Genomic DNA, 14,454 nt, shown 5'->3' on the forward strand with positions numbered 1-14,454 from the left:
AGGGAGGACCCGGACGTTCTTGCTCAAAAAGCTCAGCGCAATTGACAAGCTCGGCAGGATGAGGGTGTGCGCGCCAGAGATGCCGAGCGCAGGTGACCGCCAAGATGACGATGAGCGCCGGCAAGCTGAGAACGCTGCGAAACAACATAAGTGTCTCGTGGATCAGTTGGCCAAATTCAAGGGGGCCAACTCGAAATTCAAGCGTCAGTTGCTGGGCCACGCATATGAAACTGACTTGAAACTGACTTGTATATGAAACTCGTAGTATGAAACTCGTCGTATGAAACTGACTTGTATATTTCGAGAATGAAGGACACTGCTAGAAGAAAATGGCTCTCCTTATTCTCCGGGATATGTTTACCAACGAAAACGTTACGAACTTTAGAGTGTGCACTGTGAAAATTGTCGTGGAACCCATAACGATCTACCACAGCGCCTACAAAACGATTATCACTACCATTACTCTAAAATAATAAAACACCTCATACTTCTATCAGCAGGTGTAGTATCCTTGCAACAGGTTCGCTGGACTACAATTGGACTAGAGTGTACTAGAATACGTTGGACAGACGTCCACTTTCGTAGGGCCGTGGTCACGGTCCGGGATGTAGGGATTGGAATCGATCAGACAACGCTATAGATACCATTGTATTACTATAGTTGGTAGTAAATGCACTTCTAGCTTTTTCCTTGCTTGAACGTACGAAATTTGGAACGCGAAAATGGCAAGAAATGCGGGAATTTTCACGGCGGACATATTATGGATATATTTATGAACTGCACAGCGTCATCGATATCAACTCAAATGAGCGCGCTTTCTGGATACATCTTGTTAGCTGCTAAGTTGGTTCGAAGTTCGTGTTTACCGGATATTACATTGAGCGCAATCGGTGTCTTCGCGATGGTTTTGTGTTCTTCTATAGAAATTTGTGTATATGCGGTTGTGCTTTGACATATGGATATGAACAGTGCTGACTCTTACACAAGGAACGATGAAAGCGAGGCGCCGGCATTGGCGTTCAAGTTGCAGTTGATGAACACCGGCCAGTTTGGCAGTGACAGCTTATCCCTTGACGCTATCCGAAAACTTCACCGTCAAGTGCAGTACGCCAGAGCGTCCGGCGTGTGAGTGCCGTTGCAAATTGCTGTGTATACGACCATATTTTCCTTCCAGAAGCTGTTATCTGGACGATTTGCCTATGCAACATCTCAAGGAAAGTCGACATATGTAGTGTAAGCTCTCCGCATGGTTCATCGGTACATTCAAGTAATTTTCCCTTGCCGTATCACGTGATCGAGGACCTGATTGGGCATGTATGTGTAAGCTAACTGTTCCTTCTATAGCTGGCAGGTTGGTCAACATGCTCATAATTCCGCTAACAATAAACGTGCCGCTGTAAGTTAACTGAAACTATGCATAAAGACTCATACTTTCTTGTCGATAACTTGTGTTTGTGTCCTTGCACTCTAATCACATCTGTGAATGTGTGCACTTGACAGATTTCAGAAATGGTGACCTAGCGGTGCTCATAGATTGTCTAGCCCACCAAGTGTATGTTTCGTGGAAGCACCTGCGAATACACACGCTGGATGTTTGTGTTGCATGAATTCGTTTATCAACAAGAAACAAACAAGATGACAGATATATTTTCTCACTCCTGCTATAACGTAAACCTCCGAAGGAAGAAATTGCAAAATTATGCACGTTAACCTGTGGTGGGGTAAGTTTCAAGAAATTGAAAATTGTGCTCTATAAGAATATCAAGCTATGGGAATAGCGCTTCTGTCAATCTTATCACTATTTTTGCTTCAGATGTGTCGCACACTCATGGGAGCGTAACAGAAACTTATTCCACCATACTTTTCTTTTGATAGCCTTGTTTTCATTTCATCAATCTGTGTTGTAACTGTACATTACGGATTAGTCACTAGTCTATATAACTAGATACTCAAAGAATCTGTGGCTTATACGGTGAGTATTACTGAACATGTTTTTTTTTTTTTCAAATGATATGCTTAGCAATTCAGCCTCTGCATCATTTGCAATGCTTATCATGATATATCCATACTGCTAGCTCTGAACATAGTTCTGGGCATACTGAATACATGCATCTAAGCAACCTCATCACAGTGACATCCCTAACATGATCAATATCAGATATCTAATGAAGAGGATGTAAAGCATATGTACATGCAGTGAGACAACCTGGTTTTTAATCCACTGTGTTTCTTGGTCCAGTATATCTGCACCTTGTGAGAGCTTGCTGTTGAATCATTTTGCTGAGAAAGGAAATAGCCACGTCGACAGCTTGGATGGTAAGGCTTATGCTTATTTATAAAGAATGCCACTGTGACACTTTGCTTCAGTTCCTAATGCGCATTCCTTTTGCACCTAGGCCTCAACAACTTCTCGAGTGCTGTTACCCACTCTGCACAGACCTCAAAAAACCGTGAGTATTCTATTATCCCTATTATTATGCAGGGTTCCTTTTTTTTCCCTGCAAAGGGGCTTCTTTTGTACAGCTGAACACAGGTCTTGCTGAATTTTATATAATGCATACATCAACCGCAGGCATTACCCAATGGCAAGCATTGATAGTGAAAATGTTACTTTGCAAATTTTTCCTGCAGGTCAGATAGCGAGTATTAATGAACCTAAAATGTAATTGACTTCTGTCAGTTATACTTTGCTGGGTCATGCAAATTTGGTTTGTTTGAATCATGCAATATTGAAATTAGAGGAAGAAATTGCAATGTGCAGCGACTTTTGAACATGATTGGATAAGACACCTAGTTGAATTCACCACCATTGAATTAATGGCAATCAAGCCTTCCAGTTAATGGAAGGCTTGTAACCTTCCCAGCTAAGAAAACAAGTGAAGATTTCTTTTGCAAGAAACAAAATCACTAGACGAGGTTATGCATTCATTTTAGCCCTGAGCTCATATCAAGTTTGCGCCATACGCTGGGCAGTATCATTATTTACGCGATCATTATACTGGGTTTTTTGCAATGATTGATAAGGCTTCAAACATGCATACTTCGGAAAGCAATTTATGCGAGACAACAAATATAATGTGAAAATAATCAGAATCTATCCAAATTTCGGTGATTATGCTACGAGTCCTTGTGTTCACTTTTAGACAAATGTCCATTAATTCCCAGCTGAATGATGAACTTCTGCATTTTCTTTTTTGAGAGATCTGTACAGGTGTGACTGAACGCTCTGAGCACGAAAAAACATGCCTCCCACCCTCAATTTGTGTGACCTTCTTGTTGTCCTTAAGGGTACATGTTAAAATTTATCTGAAGCCACTTTCAGCTACTTCAAAAGGATTCTATACTTGCGGATAACTTTCTGTGGCAACGAAGGCAAAGCTATGGTCACGTGCCTGCTGCACATGTGTTACCGCGCCAAGTAGTCAAGCAGCATTGGACGGTGCTTTCGCTTGCTCGGAACAGATGCTGAATCAATGCAGCTTCCACGTGCGATGGTTTTAGTTTCCCTAGACACAGAAGGGAAAAGCGGCGAAATAAGTGAACCTTTACTCTTAATGATGTGTTCTGTCTTATTTAACTGTTGCTAGTAGAGTGTTTGTTTTGGCTTCCCCAGCCTAAACGAACGTGGATTAAAACATGGGACTCTTTTCAGGAGTGCTGTCACTTGTGCGTGCTGCGTTTTGCCTCCCTAGCTTTCTGTTCATTGCCACAGAAAGTTGTCTGCAAGTATAGAGCTTCAGTATTACTTTGATTGTTGTCAATGGAGAGATGTTGCAACACATGTGGGCTGAGGCTCACCAAAACGTAGCTGCACTTAGTTTGGGAATCGTGGGGGATTCATCCAGTGCTGTTTTCCTTTTGTTGTCCTTTTGTGCACTCTTTCTGAACAACATTAGCCTGAAACCCAAGGTCATTTTGAATATCCACGTATAACAAGAATTTCTTAATGCTTTACAGATGCTGACCAGTGGCGCTCGCAGCTTGTGAAATTAAGTGACGAGGAGCTTTTAGGATTCCTGCCTGACAGCCTCGGCAATGACCAGACTGTGAGACTTACTGTCACTTCTGTTTGTGTCATTACTACCAGGAGTGCTATGCCCCTTTGAGAACCACTGGCTGATATTTGCAGAGGCCCTTTGGTTTGGCCTAACATTCTTTCTTATACTGTATTCTGATATTCTGGCTTCATCCTACCGCATAATTTCGTCATACAGTTCTCTCTAATGGGACAATAAGCAAAAAAATTTATCATAAGTTATATCCAAGAGTTTTATGCTGTCAACTAATACATGTCACTGTTTCTCAATTCTTTTGTCACAATCTGTGTCACAGTTTCTCGTTGCTTTTGTTTTCAATATTTCAGAGAGGGGTCGATGCCAGAGATGAATATGAAGTCTTTATCGAAATGATGAAACGAAAGCCCCTTGTGCCAAAAAGGTCAGGCAGTATGCTGGGCAGGAGCGAGCCTTCCAGACCTTTGAGAGAAGTGCAAGCAGTCAGCACAACAGAGTTGCCACTGAGCAACAAGCTAGTGAATGGCACAGCTGCATCTTTAAATTTCTCTGCTGAAAGTTCCAGACGAAATACTGGGGCATCTCGGTACAGTAGCAATGTTCATCAGGAGGGAAAACCAAACCCACGAGGTATGTATGCGAACAAAAGTGTCCTCTCTGTTTTCTTAGCAAGTGCCAAGTTTTATATTGCGAAAGGAAATCTTTGTGGCATCACCACTAGGTTGTGCAGCATGAAGTATCCATTTGATCTTTCACAGGATTAAACAGTTGAGCTTTGCATGAAAATTTACTTTGGTTAAACCAGATCTTTCACTACCTAACACATTCTGGTTAGTGCCTGTTCAGCATGCCCTGCTGCGATAATTCGCTTTTGAAGCAGCACTTTTGCTTCCCCAGATATTTTTTTCGGCCCCTAGGTTACCATCACTTTCGCGGATGGTATAGCCAGGTGTTGTATTGGTGTATGCCTTGATTCCTTTATTGCCTCAAATAACTATGGCAACAACTGTAACCATGTCCCTGCCCCCATTTGTATTAGTATTAGCAATATTGCTGCGTTCTTCCAACAAGATGCTGACAGAAATCTGTAGCTCTTCCTTGCTGCAATGGCTGTAGGCTTTGAGAGTACAAAAACCAGCGCAACAAGACTTGCCTCCCAGGAGATATCTTTCGTGCTTCCGTGCAGGTTTGTGTGACCTTGCCTCAGTTATTTATTCTCTGCGCGTCTTTCTTTTCTTTTTTTCGCTTCCAAATTGAATTCGTTCCCTCTCAGACGTAATTTATTAGCCAATTTTTAGTTTCAGCTGTAGTCAGATGTCATAATTGGTTCTAGAATTTTTAGCAATTCACACGTTGACATGTCTAGCATTGATTCCCCTGTTTTCTGTAGGAAGCGTGCCATCCAGCGTTCCCACTTTTCTCACAGCCAGGGAGCAATTGGTAAGCACTGCCTGGTTTCTAAAATGTGGAAACACCACTTAAGAAGTTATATGCATTGTTGACTTTTTTTTTGTTCTGTTACACATTGCCGGCCAGATATGTTCTTGTTTGGGTGAAGAGCTGATAGGCTTTTCCTGTACTCACGCACAAATTGTCTGCAGTATTAACTTTATTGCAGTTTGTGTTAAATCGTTATTATTTTTGCAGCAAGTTGAACAGCAGAAGACCAATGGAGGGCTGGCTCGTAGCTGTAGCACTAAAACCCTGGGAGGAAAGTGAGTCAACTTGTGTGCATGTTGCTTGTGTGTCATGGTTAATTAAAGTGTACGTTAAAATTGTATTTGAAAAAAATGCATGCAAAGTGTCGTGCAGATTGGCTGTGCTGCTGGCATAATTAATAATTGCTAGGCAGTTAACATATTCTCTCTTTTGCACTCTGACACAGGGTTGTCACCCTCAACAATATAGGTGCATACATGGAGTTTAGTTCACTTTACAGGGACTACAGAATTTGAGAAGTACTCAAGCCATACTGAATTCGAGCTCCTCAAGGACGTATGTCTTTTGAATTATCTGAACTTTATCATATGATTATGAACTTCAGCATGATATATGGAACCTATGAACCAAGACAAGACTGTTGCCTAAGACATTACCAGATATGCACACAAATCATATTTGTGTGTATTGCTTTGGAAAAAAAAATTACATGTTTTTTCAACAGAACGCATGGCATCAAATGTTCTGAAAAGAGCACAAAGTTTGATATGTGACTAATGCACTGATTGAAAAAGAAAAGCATGTACTGACTTCTGCTTAATTAAAATGTAGTATGTTGTGTTTAACACCTATGACAGTCACAAAATGTAAAAAAAGAAAATAACAAAATATTGATAGTTTAGAATAGATGAGTAGTTGTATCTAGACTGGCCCTAAATGACTTTAGAATTTTTTTCTCATTACCTTTGAAAGGAACAGTGTCAAAAGAGTGCCCATTTGATCATCATGAATCCATTATGATGCAGTTCTTTTTTCAGCTGTGGAAGCATGCACTTCAGATTTAAGGATTTCACAGGCACATAGTGGAAGTTAAACTCTATGTGACATCTTCATTTTAATGTGTGAGCAAGAAATAAGTTGTATTGCATGTTTGAGCACGCTGAAAAAGGTCTCTAGTATGTGCTTTATCTGATAACCGGTATCATTAGACAATGATGCTGTCAGTCACATCCAACTGCTTGACACACCCCAACAGCAGCTCTTTTGACTGCATGAATTATTTCAGATAAAATCACGAAATTCAGTTTACTCATAGACTGGTAGCTGATAGCATGATAGCTCCAGACCATAAATATGTCATTTTATCATTTAATTCTCTTACTTCATTCAATTCTTGACATTACCAGAAAGGAGCCCTCCGTAAGTTATAACAAGATCATGGTTTAATGTGTTATGGTAATCTTATTGTTATGACCATTTTATTTTGGGTAGATCCCACGTAAAATCATTAAACTTAAAGTGGCTGATTATTTTGAGCAGTGTGTTGCTATAAAAGTGTAGCACAGCAACACTGAAAAACCTTGCTTTCTCAGGAGAAGGTTCGAGGTTTAAATGTGTTAACAGGTGCCTTGCTGCCAATAGTATGCATAAGTCTGCATTACTTGAAGCAGATGCTTTCTCCAGATGTGAGTCATTTTTCTTTCGGTGGCTTTCTGTTGCAGAAGAACCCTGACCAGCAAATTTGTGCAGCCCTTGCTCCGATCGAATGGAAGCAATGCTGCTAGCTGTCCGAGCGCATCCAGCATTGAGAACTGCAACAGCTTGGAGGAGTGCGAGGCACTTAAGAATATAGACGCTAAGCTGATTGAGCTCGTCAAAAGTGAGGTGAGCAGACATATGGATCGCGAATGCACAAAAAGTTACGGTCGTCAGACTCTTATGGTCCTCTCTCCTTCCATGAAATTGCTACATTTGTTTAAGTTCTGGAACGTGTGGTAATGCATCCCAGCAGATTTACGTGCTGCACAGAAAAGACGCAGATGTTGTCTATACACCCACCTGCACTAATTAAGCTCCCTCTTTAGTTTTGAGGTGCATTTGCACATGAAACTTGCTGTTCTTGCCATTCGTTACTGAGGATGCCATTCACACAGTGAATTGCACCACAGGTTGCTGCTGCTGTCCTGCCAAATAGCTCACACACAGGACGGCACTCGTATAACGGATTGTGGCCTTTGTATAGCCCTACTTGTATTACCCCTATAGATGTGCGGCCAGCCAGCTCTGTCCTCTATGAATTATGCAGTAAAACAACAAGCGCTACCTAAATGTCCCCAGTGCAACAAATATACAGCTCAGAACACATAACTCCTTCATTAAAGTGAAGCCTTCTGTCCCTTCATTCTAAATGTTTGGAACATTTGCTTGGTCAGCATCTTGCCGAGCAATACTATTACCAGTGCGCGTTTGTGTCATGATCACTACTTCTAATGATTCGATTAGGACCCACAAAGCATATTATTTGTCTTATAGAACATTGTAGTATTGGTAGTGCCCTGATAGAAAAAGCTACAGGACTGGCAGAAAGCTCTATGCGATCTGTACATTTTGCTGTTGCACGTGTAATTCTTGTACAGTACCCACAGAAACTTTAATTGGAATTTTCCCTTGGGTAGTAAGCAATGGAGGAGTTTTAAAAGGCAGCTTAATTTGTAATTCTGCATAAAGGCACACAATCAAGAAGGCCTCCATTAAGGAATGCACCATGTCATATAACTGCGACTATAGGCTTAAAGTTTTCATCTCAAACTACTTTAGATAATGGACAATGGCCCAGGTGTTCACTGGGATGACATAGCAGGACTGGAGTTCGCCAAGCAGAGTGTCAAGGAAATGGTGGTTTGGCCAATGTTGAGACCGTGAGTATATTGCTTTCTGTTTCTCCAATGCATAGATGAGTCAGCCGTATTATGACAGCAGTTTAAAACTGCATCTGCGACAAGACAATAATGGTCAAGTTGCACGAGCGAGTAAATGAAGGAACGTTCGCTGCAGGTAGAAATGGCACATGGCTGAAGAAATAAGAAAGTTTTTGCCTGCTTCCTGTAGAGTGCATTAAGAACACTAGCAAGATTGAAACGGACTAGTATTGAGCTGCTGGTCGGTGTTCTTCAGTGACATCTTCACAGGTCTGAGGCAGCCTCCCAAGGGACTGTTGCTGTTTGGTCCTCCAGGCACAGGAAAAACACTGATAGGTATGTCTCATCAGTGCACTTATCTCTCGTCACATTTCACAAGGCTGAGTAGCCAACACTAGTGTGCAAAAAAAAAGTAAGAATGTATATATTTTTTTAAGGTTCTTTGGCATTACTGACCAGGTTGCGAGAGGTTCCCATACACGTGTGCATGCTGAGTACTTGTTATCCACATAGACTTTTCAGTGTGGATCTTGGCATCACTTCATACCACATGGCGTATATTTTACTGTTCTACTTACAGGAAAATGCATTGCCTCCCAGGCTGGCGCAACATTCTTCTGCATAAGTGCCTCTTCACTGACATCAAAATGGGTACATTTTCCCCGCTTTCTCCTACTCTGGATCACATTACTACAGCTGAATACCTCTACAACGAAATGACATTCTTGTCTTTCGCATATTTAGTGAATGTTTATACAGTGAAGGCCACTACGAGTTTTGCCTGCACAACAAAAGTTTAACGGCCCCAATGGCTGATTTCTTTCTTTACAACAAATGTAGTGGTGCTTCCACTGAGCTTCATTGCCCGTAAGGAGCACCGATAACCGCCACAACCAAGAGTAAGCACCTTGACGAGTGTTACTAGCGAAGTTTAATGTGATGACAAAATAAAATTTAAAACTGAATTAATTCTTAAAAATAAAAGAGAGAAAGGAACAGCAACATTTGGTACAACAGTCTTCATGTTCCCACTCGATGGCAGCACTAAGTATAACAAACTGTAGCGAGTTGTGGGAACTAGCAATGGAAACCGACACTAGCGAACTCTGTGAACAACCTGAAGGTTGTTCACAGAGTTCCTTTTCCTCTTTGAGGTAAGTCCAGGAGGCCTAAAGGATAGCATTTATCTGCATTTAGTAATGAGCTAGTAGAGTTGTGCGTAATGATTTCCAGATAACTGAGAGCACTTAGAAAAGAAATAAAATTTACTCAAATGCTGTAGACTATCCTATGTTGAATGGTTCATTAGGAGCAGACATTGAACAGATGATTAAGACCACTAATCAAAGCCTAGTTTGTGATGAATCATAGTCACTGCTACAATGTGCATTAGTACAGTAATGTAGTTGTGTGGCTAAGTGCTACAGGAATAAGTAGTGAAAGCCAACTTGAAAATTTCTCGGTTGACCCTCTGTCTACCTCTCCATCTGTGCAGGTTGGTGAAGGAGAGAAGATGGTGCGAGCACTGTTTGCCGTAGCAAGGAGCTGCCAGCCTGCTGTGGTATTCATAGACGAGATTGACTCCCTTCTCTCACAACGCTCTGAAACAGAGCACGAGTCCTCGCGGCGCATCAAGACAGAGTTCCTCGTACAGCTGGTGAGATGTCATTTGCGTGAAAAACAGCATTCAAGAGCAGCTATATGCACAGTTCGAACAAATAGCATGCAGAAAATCAATGACTTGATTACTCCCTGCAACATGGCCTGCTCTTTATTCTGCCATCACTTTTGTGTACCATAGGATGGAGCCAGTACAAAAGGAGATGAGCGGCTTCTCATCGTAGGTGCCACAAACAGGTAAGCATCTCTTTAATCTTAAGTGCTGTTTGTCAAAGGTTATTGTCAAGCTGCATGCCAGTTGAATTTGAACTGGAGCTGATTACCAGTACGGAGGTGAGAAACCGTCAAGATACCTTATCGGCAGCTTTTTCTTTTCACCCCTCCATGTACATAGATACGTGATGCGCGAATGAACAATACGTAATTTGCTAACTTTGGTGTGGCAACACTGTCATATGAAGTTGAGGCAGTGCAAGTTATTATACATTCTTCTTGCTAGCAAATCAGAGAAGTGTCCTTACATCATTACATTGATATTTTAACTTCCACTGCTACTGCATCTATATTATGCTAGGGGTTCCAAGTGTGCTGCTAAGATAATGAGTGAACATTAAGCGATTTCCAGCCATGTTCTGAGCCAATCTGATGTCTGCAGCCACGTCTCAGCTTCATCAGGGGTGTTATACCAACGATCTCATGTCCTTGAGCCCATAAATTTAAATGTACCTTGTGTTAATATAAAGCATATTGTTTTAATTGCTTCACGCAAATACTATGTGGCATATGTGCTTGCTCATGTGTTGCAAGCACATTGGCCAAGTTGCTGGTGTACGGTATGCCATTAACATTAGAGAATTTAAAATAATTGCACATAAATCAATGTGTTTTTGTTTCAATTGCAGCACAAAAGGAACTTTTCTTTGACAACGAATAAGTGATCTTGCAGTGCTGCAAGTACTATCTCATGCACAAAAAAAAAAGACTAGACTTCCCTACCTGAGACTACCTTTACAACATCTGAGGACACCACGCCGCACAAATTTGTTTTTTGTTCAGAGATTAGCGAAGTTTTATTGTAGTGAGCAAGCGACGTCATTACACTTACATTGCATTATATTACAGTCACTGCTGTAACGTTGGAAGTCTAAATACAAAAACCATATTCAGCTTAGATTCATTTTTAAAAAAAGGAAACATTTCAATGAAACGTAATTTCTTTTGTAGGAAAAGAGAGAGGTAAAAGAGTGCTATCATGACCGCTTCTGAGATTGTGGAAGTTGCCATCTTTGTATGCCCCTTATAAGAATAATACCCGCCTTGTCATGTAAAAAGTTTCTCTTTCGGCTGTGTAATTCTACAAATTTCTTTGCGCTGTGTAAAAATGCATAACTCTCTCCCGCCATCAAGCACATTGGTCACCCTGCAAAATGCATCAGTGTGTTAGGAAACAGATGTCCGCAGACATGCATCATTCTTTCGTGCAGGCCTAAAGAGCTTGACGAGGCAGCCCGGCGGCGCCTGGCAAAGCGTTTGTACATCCCTCTGCCCGAAAAAGCGGCCCGGCGGCAGATGGTGTGCCGCCTACTGGCTCAGGTGAAACACTGCCTCGGTGACGAGGACATTGACGCTGTGGCATCGCTGACCCAGGGCTATTCGGGGGCAGACATGGCCCAACTCTGCAAGGAGGCTGCCTTGGGGCCCATCCGGAGCCTCAGCTTCGAGACCCTTCAGCACATCACAGAACAGCAGGCAAGGGCTCCACCTGTCACCTCATTGGCGTATGCTACAGTCAAACCTGGTTATAACAAACATGGATAGAAGCAATTTCACTGTATATTGTGCAAACAAAAATGCAGGTCCCACCCATATGTGGGAATTGTGAGTTATGAGCGAAGCTTTCTTTGATGTTTGGCTTAAGTGTCTTCAGTTCACTTCTGTGTAGCTAAACGTTCTTTGCTTAATGCTCGCGCTGGTCCCATTCTGTTCACTTCACTTCTTTCTCCACACTCGGCAGCTTTTGAAGCCAGCTTCCTCACTTTTATGTAGCCCTCCTCTTCACATTTTGCATCTTGTTTTGCTCGTCTATTCGGGCCCCTACCCAGTGGCACGTACCCATTCTAGGAGGTTGGCCAAAAATGTTCGCATTTTGTCGTCCCTTCCAGAAAATGAAGCACCGAACTTGTGAATAAAATGTCCTTTACAGTATTCTGATACAGCCAGATTCACAGTTAGCTGGCAATGGAGAGTTTACTAGTAGCAATCATGGCCTCATTTCCTGTGGTGAAGATGGTCACGTGACCGCCCGTAAGAAATGGAGTTCTAATACTGAGGGCTTTCAAAAAGCCAAACCTTTACTTCAAAGAACAAAGCATTGCTACAAATTAACGAGAACAAAATTGTTTGCAAATTATTTTAAATATGTGAAGAGATCACAGGTCTGAGAGGCTCAGTTTGGCATTGAATGCTCATCATTATACATTAATTTCTGTTAATACTAAGGTTCCTTCTACACTGCTAATGTTTCACGCAAGCAGATGAAAGGGTCATTGAAATAGTTCCAAATAATCTCAATGGCATCTTCGAGCACTCCAGAGTACTCTAGAGTATGTGATCCCATGTTCGGCTGGTTGTTGCGGTCCATACACCCAATCGGCTCCAGCTGAGAGCACTTGGAGGCACTCCGACTGTTCTATCAGATCAGTTTCGAGAGCTGGCCAAGGTGTAGTCACACAATGTTCGCATCTGTAGCAGCTATCGTGATTGCGTAACAAATAACTTGCTTCGATTTGGAATCACCCTTTCTACTTATTCTCCACTGTGACAGCACGAACTATACCGTATATGGTAAAATTAGCCTTTTCCCAAGTCTCATCTCATACCAAGGAAACATATTGGAATCTCGTACTTGTAACAGAAAGCAGTGCAAAAACGGACACAATCGCATGGGAGGGTATCAGGGTCATTTTTGCTTTAGCTGCACCAAATCTTTATAAATTGCCTTTGGCAGATAGCATAATTCTAACCCTTTGTCTAAATTACTTGATGAGGTGGCCATTAATTCTAAGAGAAATCAAAATGCGTAATTTAATAATTAGCCTAATTATGCTAATTAACTTTATAACTAATTATTTTGTGGCATATGTTTCAATCCAATTGTAGCTAGCGAGTATGCACTTGCATACTTGTATGCACTTGGAATGAATTCTCGGGACTGCACCAGCTTCTAGACATTAACTTTATTAATGTTTAAGGTGTCCGACAAGATGCATTGGTGTTCCAGTTACTTTTGTGCTTCAATGCATAACACAGCATTTTCTTTAAAAAGCAAATGGAACAACAGTGCATTTTTACTACAAGTTTGACGGCACATATACCGAAACCGGTGCTAGGCTCAGTATTTATTCTAAGCCAATATGCCTTGCATACTCGCTAGCTACTATTCCCAGTGTGAAATATGTGCCATAAAATAATTAACTAAAAGGTCAAAAGTTATTTACTGTAATTGTGTGAATTATCAAGAATTTCGATTTCTCATTGAAGTAATGACCGCCTCGTCAGGTAACTTACATCAAGGGTTAGAATTGTGCTATTTGGCACAGGCAATTTTTAAAAATTTGGTACATATAAAGAAAAAAACACCCTTTAGGGCCATGAAAAAGGTCGGCTGTTTGTTTTGAAGGTATCAGGCCTAAGAAGCCACAGAGCCACGAAAGCATCTAGATTTCAAACTGTCAGCTCTAAAAGCAATTTTTTCACTGCATCATTAATTTAATTCTACACACCAGTGGTATGACAAAATGTTGACATTGTAGCATGTCTGTAGCAGTTCCGGCAAAGGCGACTTATGCGTGTCACAACAAAAAGCTGCAACAATTTAATGGTGTTACAGTGTCTGTGCATTCTGCACAAGCTTTTTGTGAAATGACGACATGTACAAACAACGGCGCAGTAGTCATGCAAATTGAAGTTGTTTACATCTCCATTCTGGGCGCTCTCACGTCGCTTGGGAACAGCACTGAAGCATGTTCAGCCGAGATACTCTGCCTTCAGCTAGACCCGGAAGTGGGGCAGGATCTAGCTGTTCCAAAGCAGAAAAGTACTAGAACGACTAGCTGAAGATATAAGTTAGTCTGTGCCAGCTGTAATATGCTCAAAGAAGACACTGTTCTCGACACATTTCTAGGTTCGTCCAGTGGCATTCAAAGACTTCGAAGAAGCGCTGTGTCAAGTGAGAGCTAGCGTGTCCCAAGACGACCTCCACGGTTACGTCGAGTGGAACTCGATGTATGGCAGTACACCGGCAGTTCCAGTGACCGACTAACACAAGTTATTTTAAGTTGGCAAGCGTTTTTATCTGTACATAAATATATACAAATAAAGATGGGATGTTCCTGCTTCTAGCGTGGCCAAATTCGTGGGCCTACCACCTATGAAATGGCTGGCAATGTTCAAGTTCTCCACAC

General features: G+C 41.6%; 1 protein-coding gene across 2 annotated transcripts; it reads left to right on the forward strand.

Moving 5' to 3' along the window:
* The first annotated feature begins 594 nt into the window (after nucleotides 1–594).
* LOC135912556 (fidgetin-like protein 1) lies at nucleotides 595–14,391 on the forward strand. 2 transcript variants are annotated; one of them, XM_065445029.2, is made up of 15 exons: nucleotides 595–1,125; nucleotides 2,240–2,316; nucleotides 2,397–2,450; nucleotides 3,958–4,046; nucleotides 4,364–4,643; nucleotides 5,404–5,453; nucleotides 5,661–5,728; nucleotides 7,178–7,337; nucleotides 8,271–8,371; nucleotides 8,628–8,707; nucleotides 8,952–9,022; nucleotides 9,867–10,028; nucleotides 10,173–10,228; nucleotides 11,476–11,740; nucleotides 14,175–14,391. In XM_065445029.2, exons 1-15 carry the CDS (start codon nucleotides 956–958, stop codon nucleotides 14,310–14,312), a joined length of 1,821 nt encoding a protein of 606 aa, XP_065301101.1. In that variant the 5' UTR covers nucleotides 595–955; the 3' UTR covers nucleotides 14,313–14,391. The 2 variants fall into 2 exon arrangements, with proteins under 2 accessions (XP_065301101.1, XP_065301100.1); XM_065445028.2 differs by having other exon boundaries at nucleotides 598–1,125; nucleotides 7,175–7,337.
* Nucleotides 14,392–14,454: the final 63 nt, after the last annotated feature.

This window comes from Dermacentor albipictus, chromosome 2 (assembly GCF_038994185.2).
Source record: "Dermacentor albipictus isolate Rhodes 1998 colony chromosome 2, USDA_Dalb.pri_finalv2, whole genome shotgun sequence".
NCBI classification, from domain to species: domain Eukaryota; kingdom Metazoa; phylum Arthropoda; class Arachnida; order Ixodida; family Ixodidae; genus Dermacentor; species Dermacentor albipictus.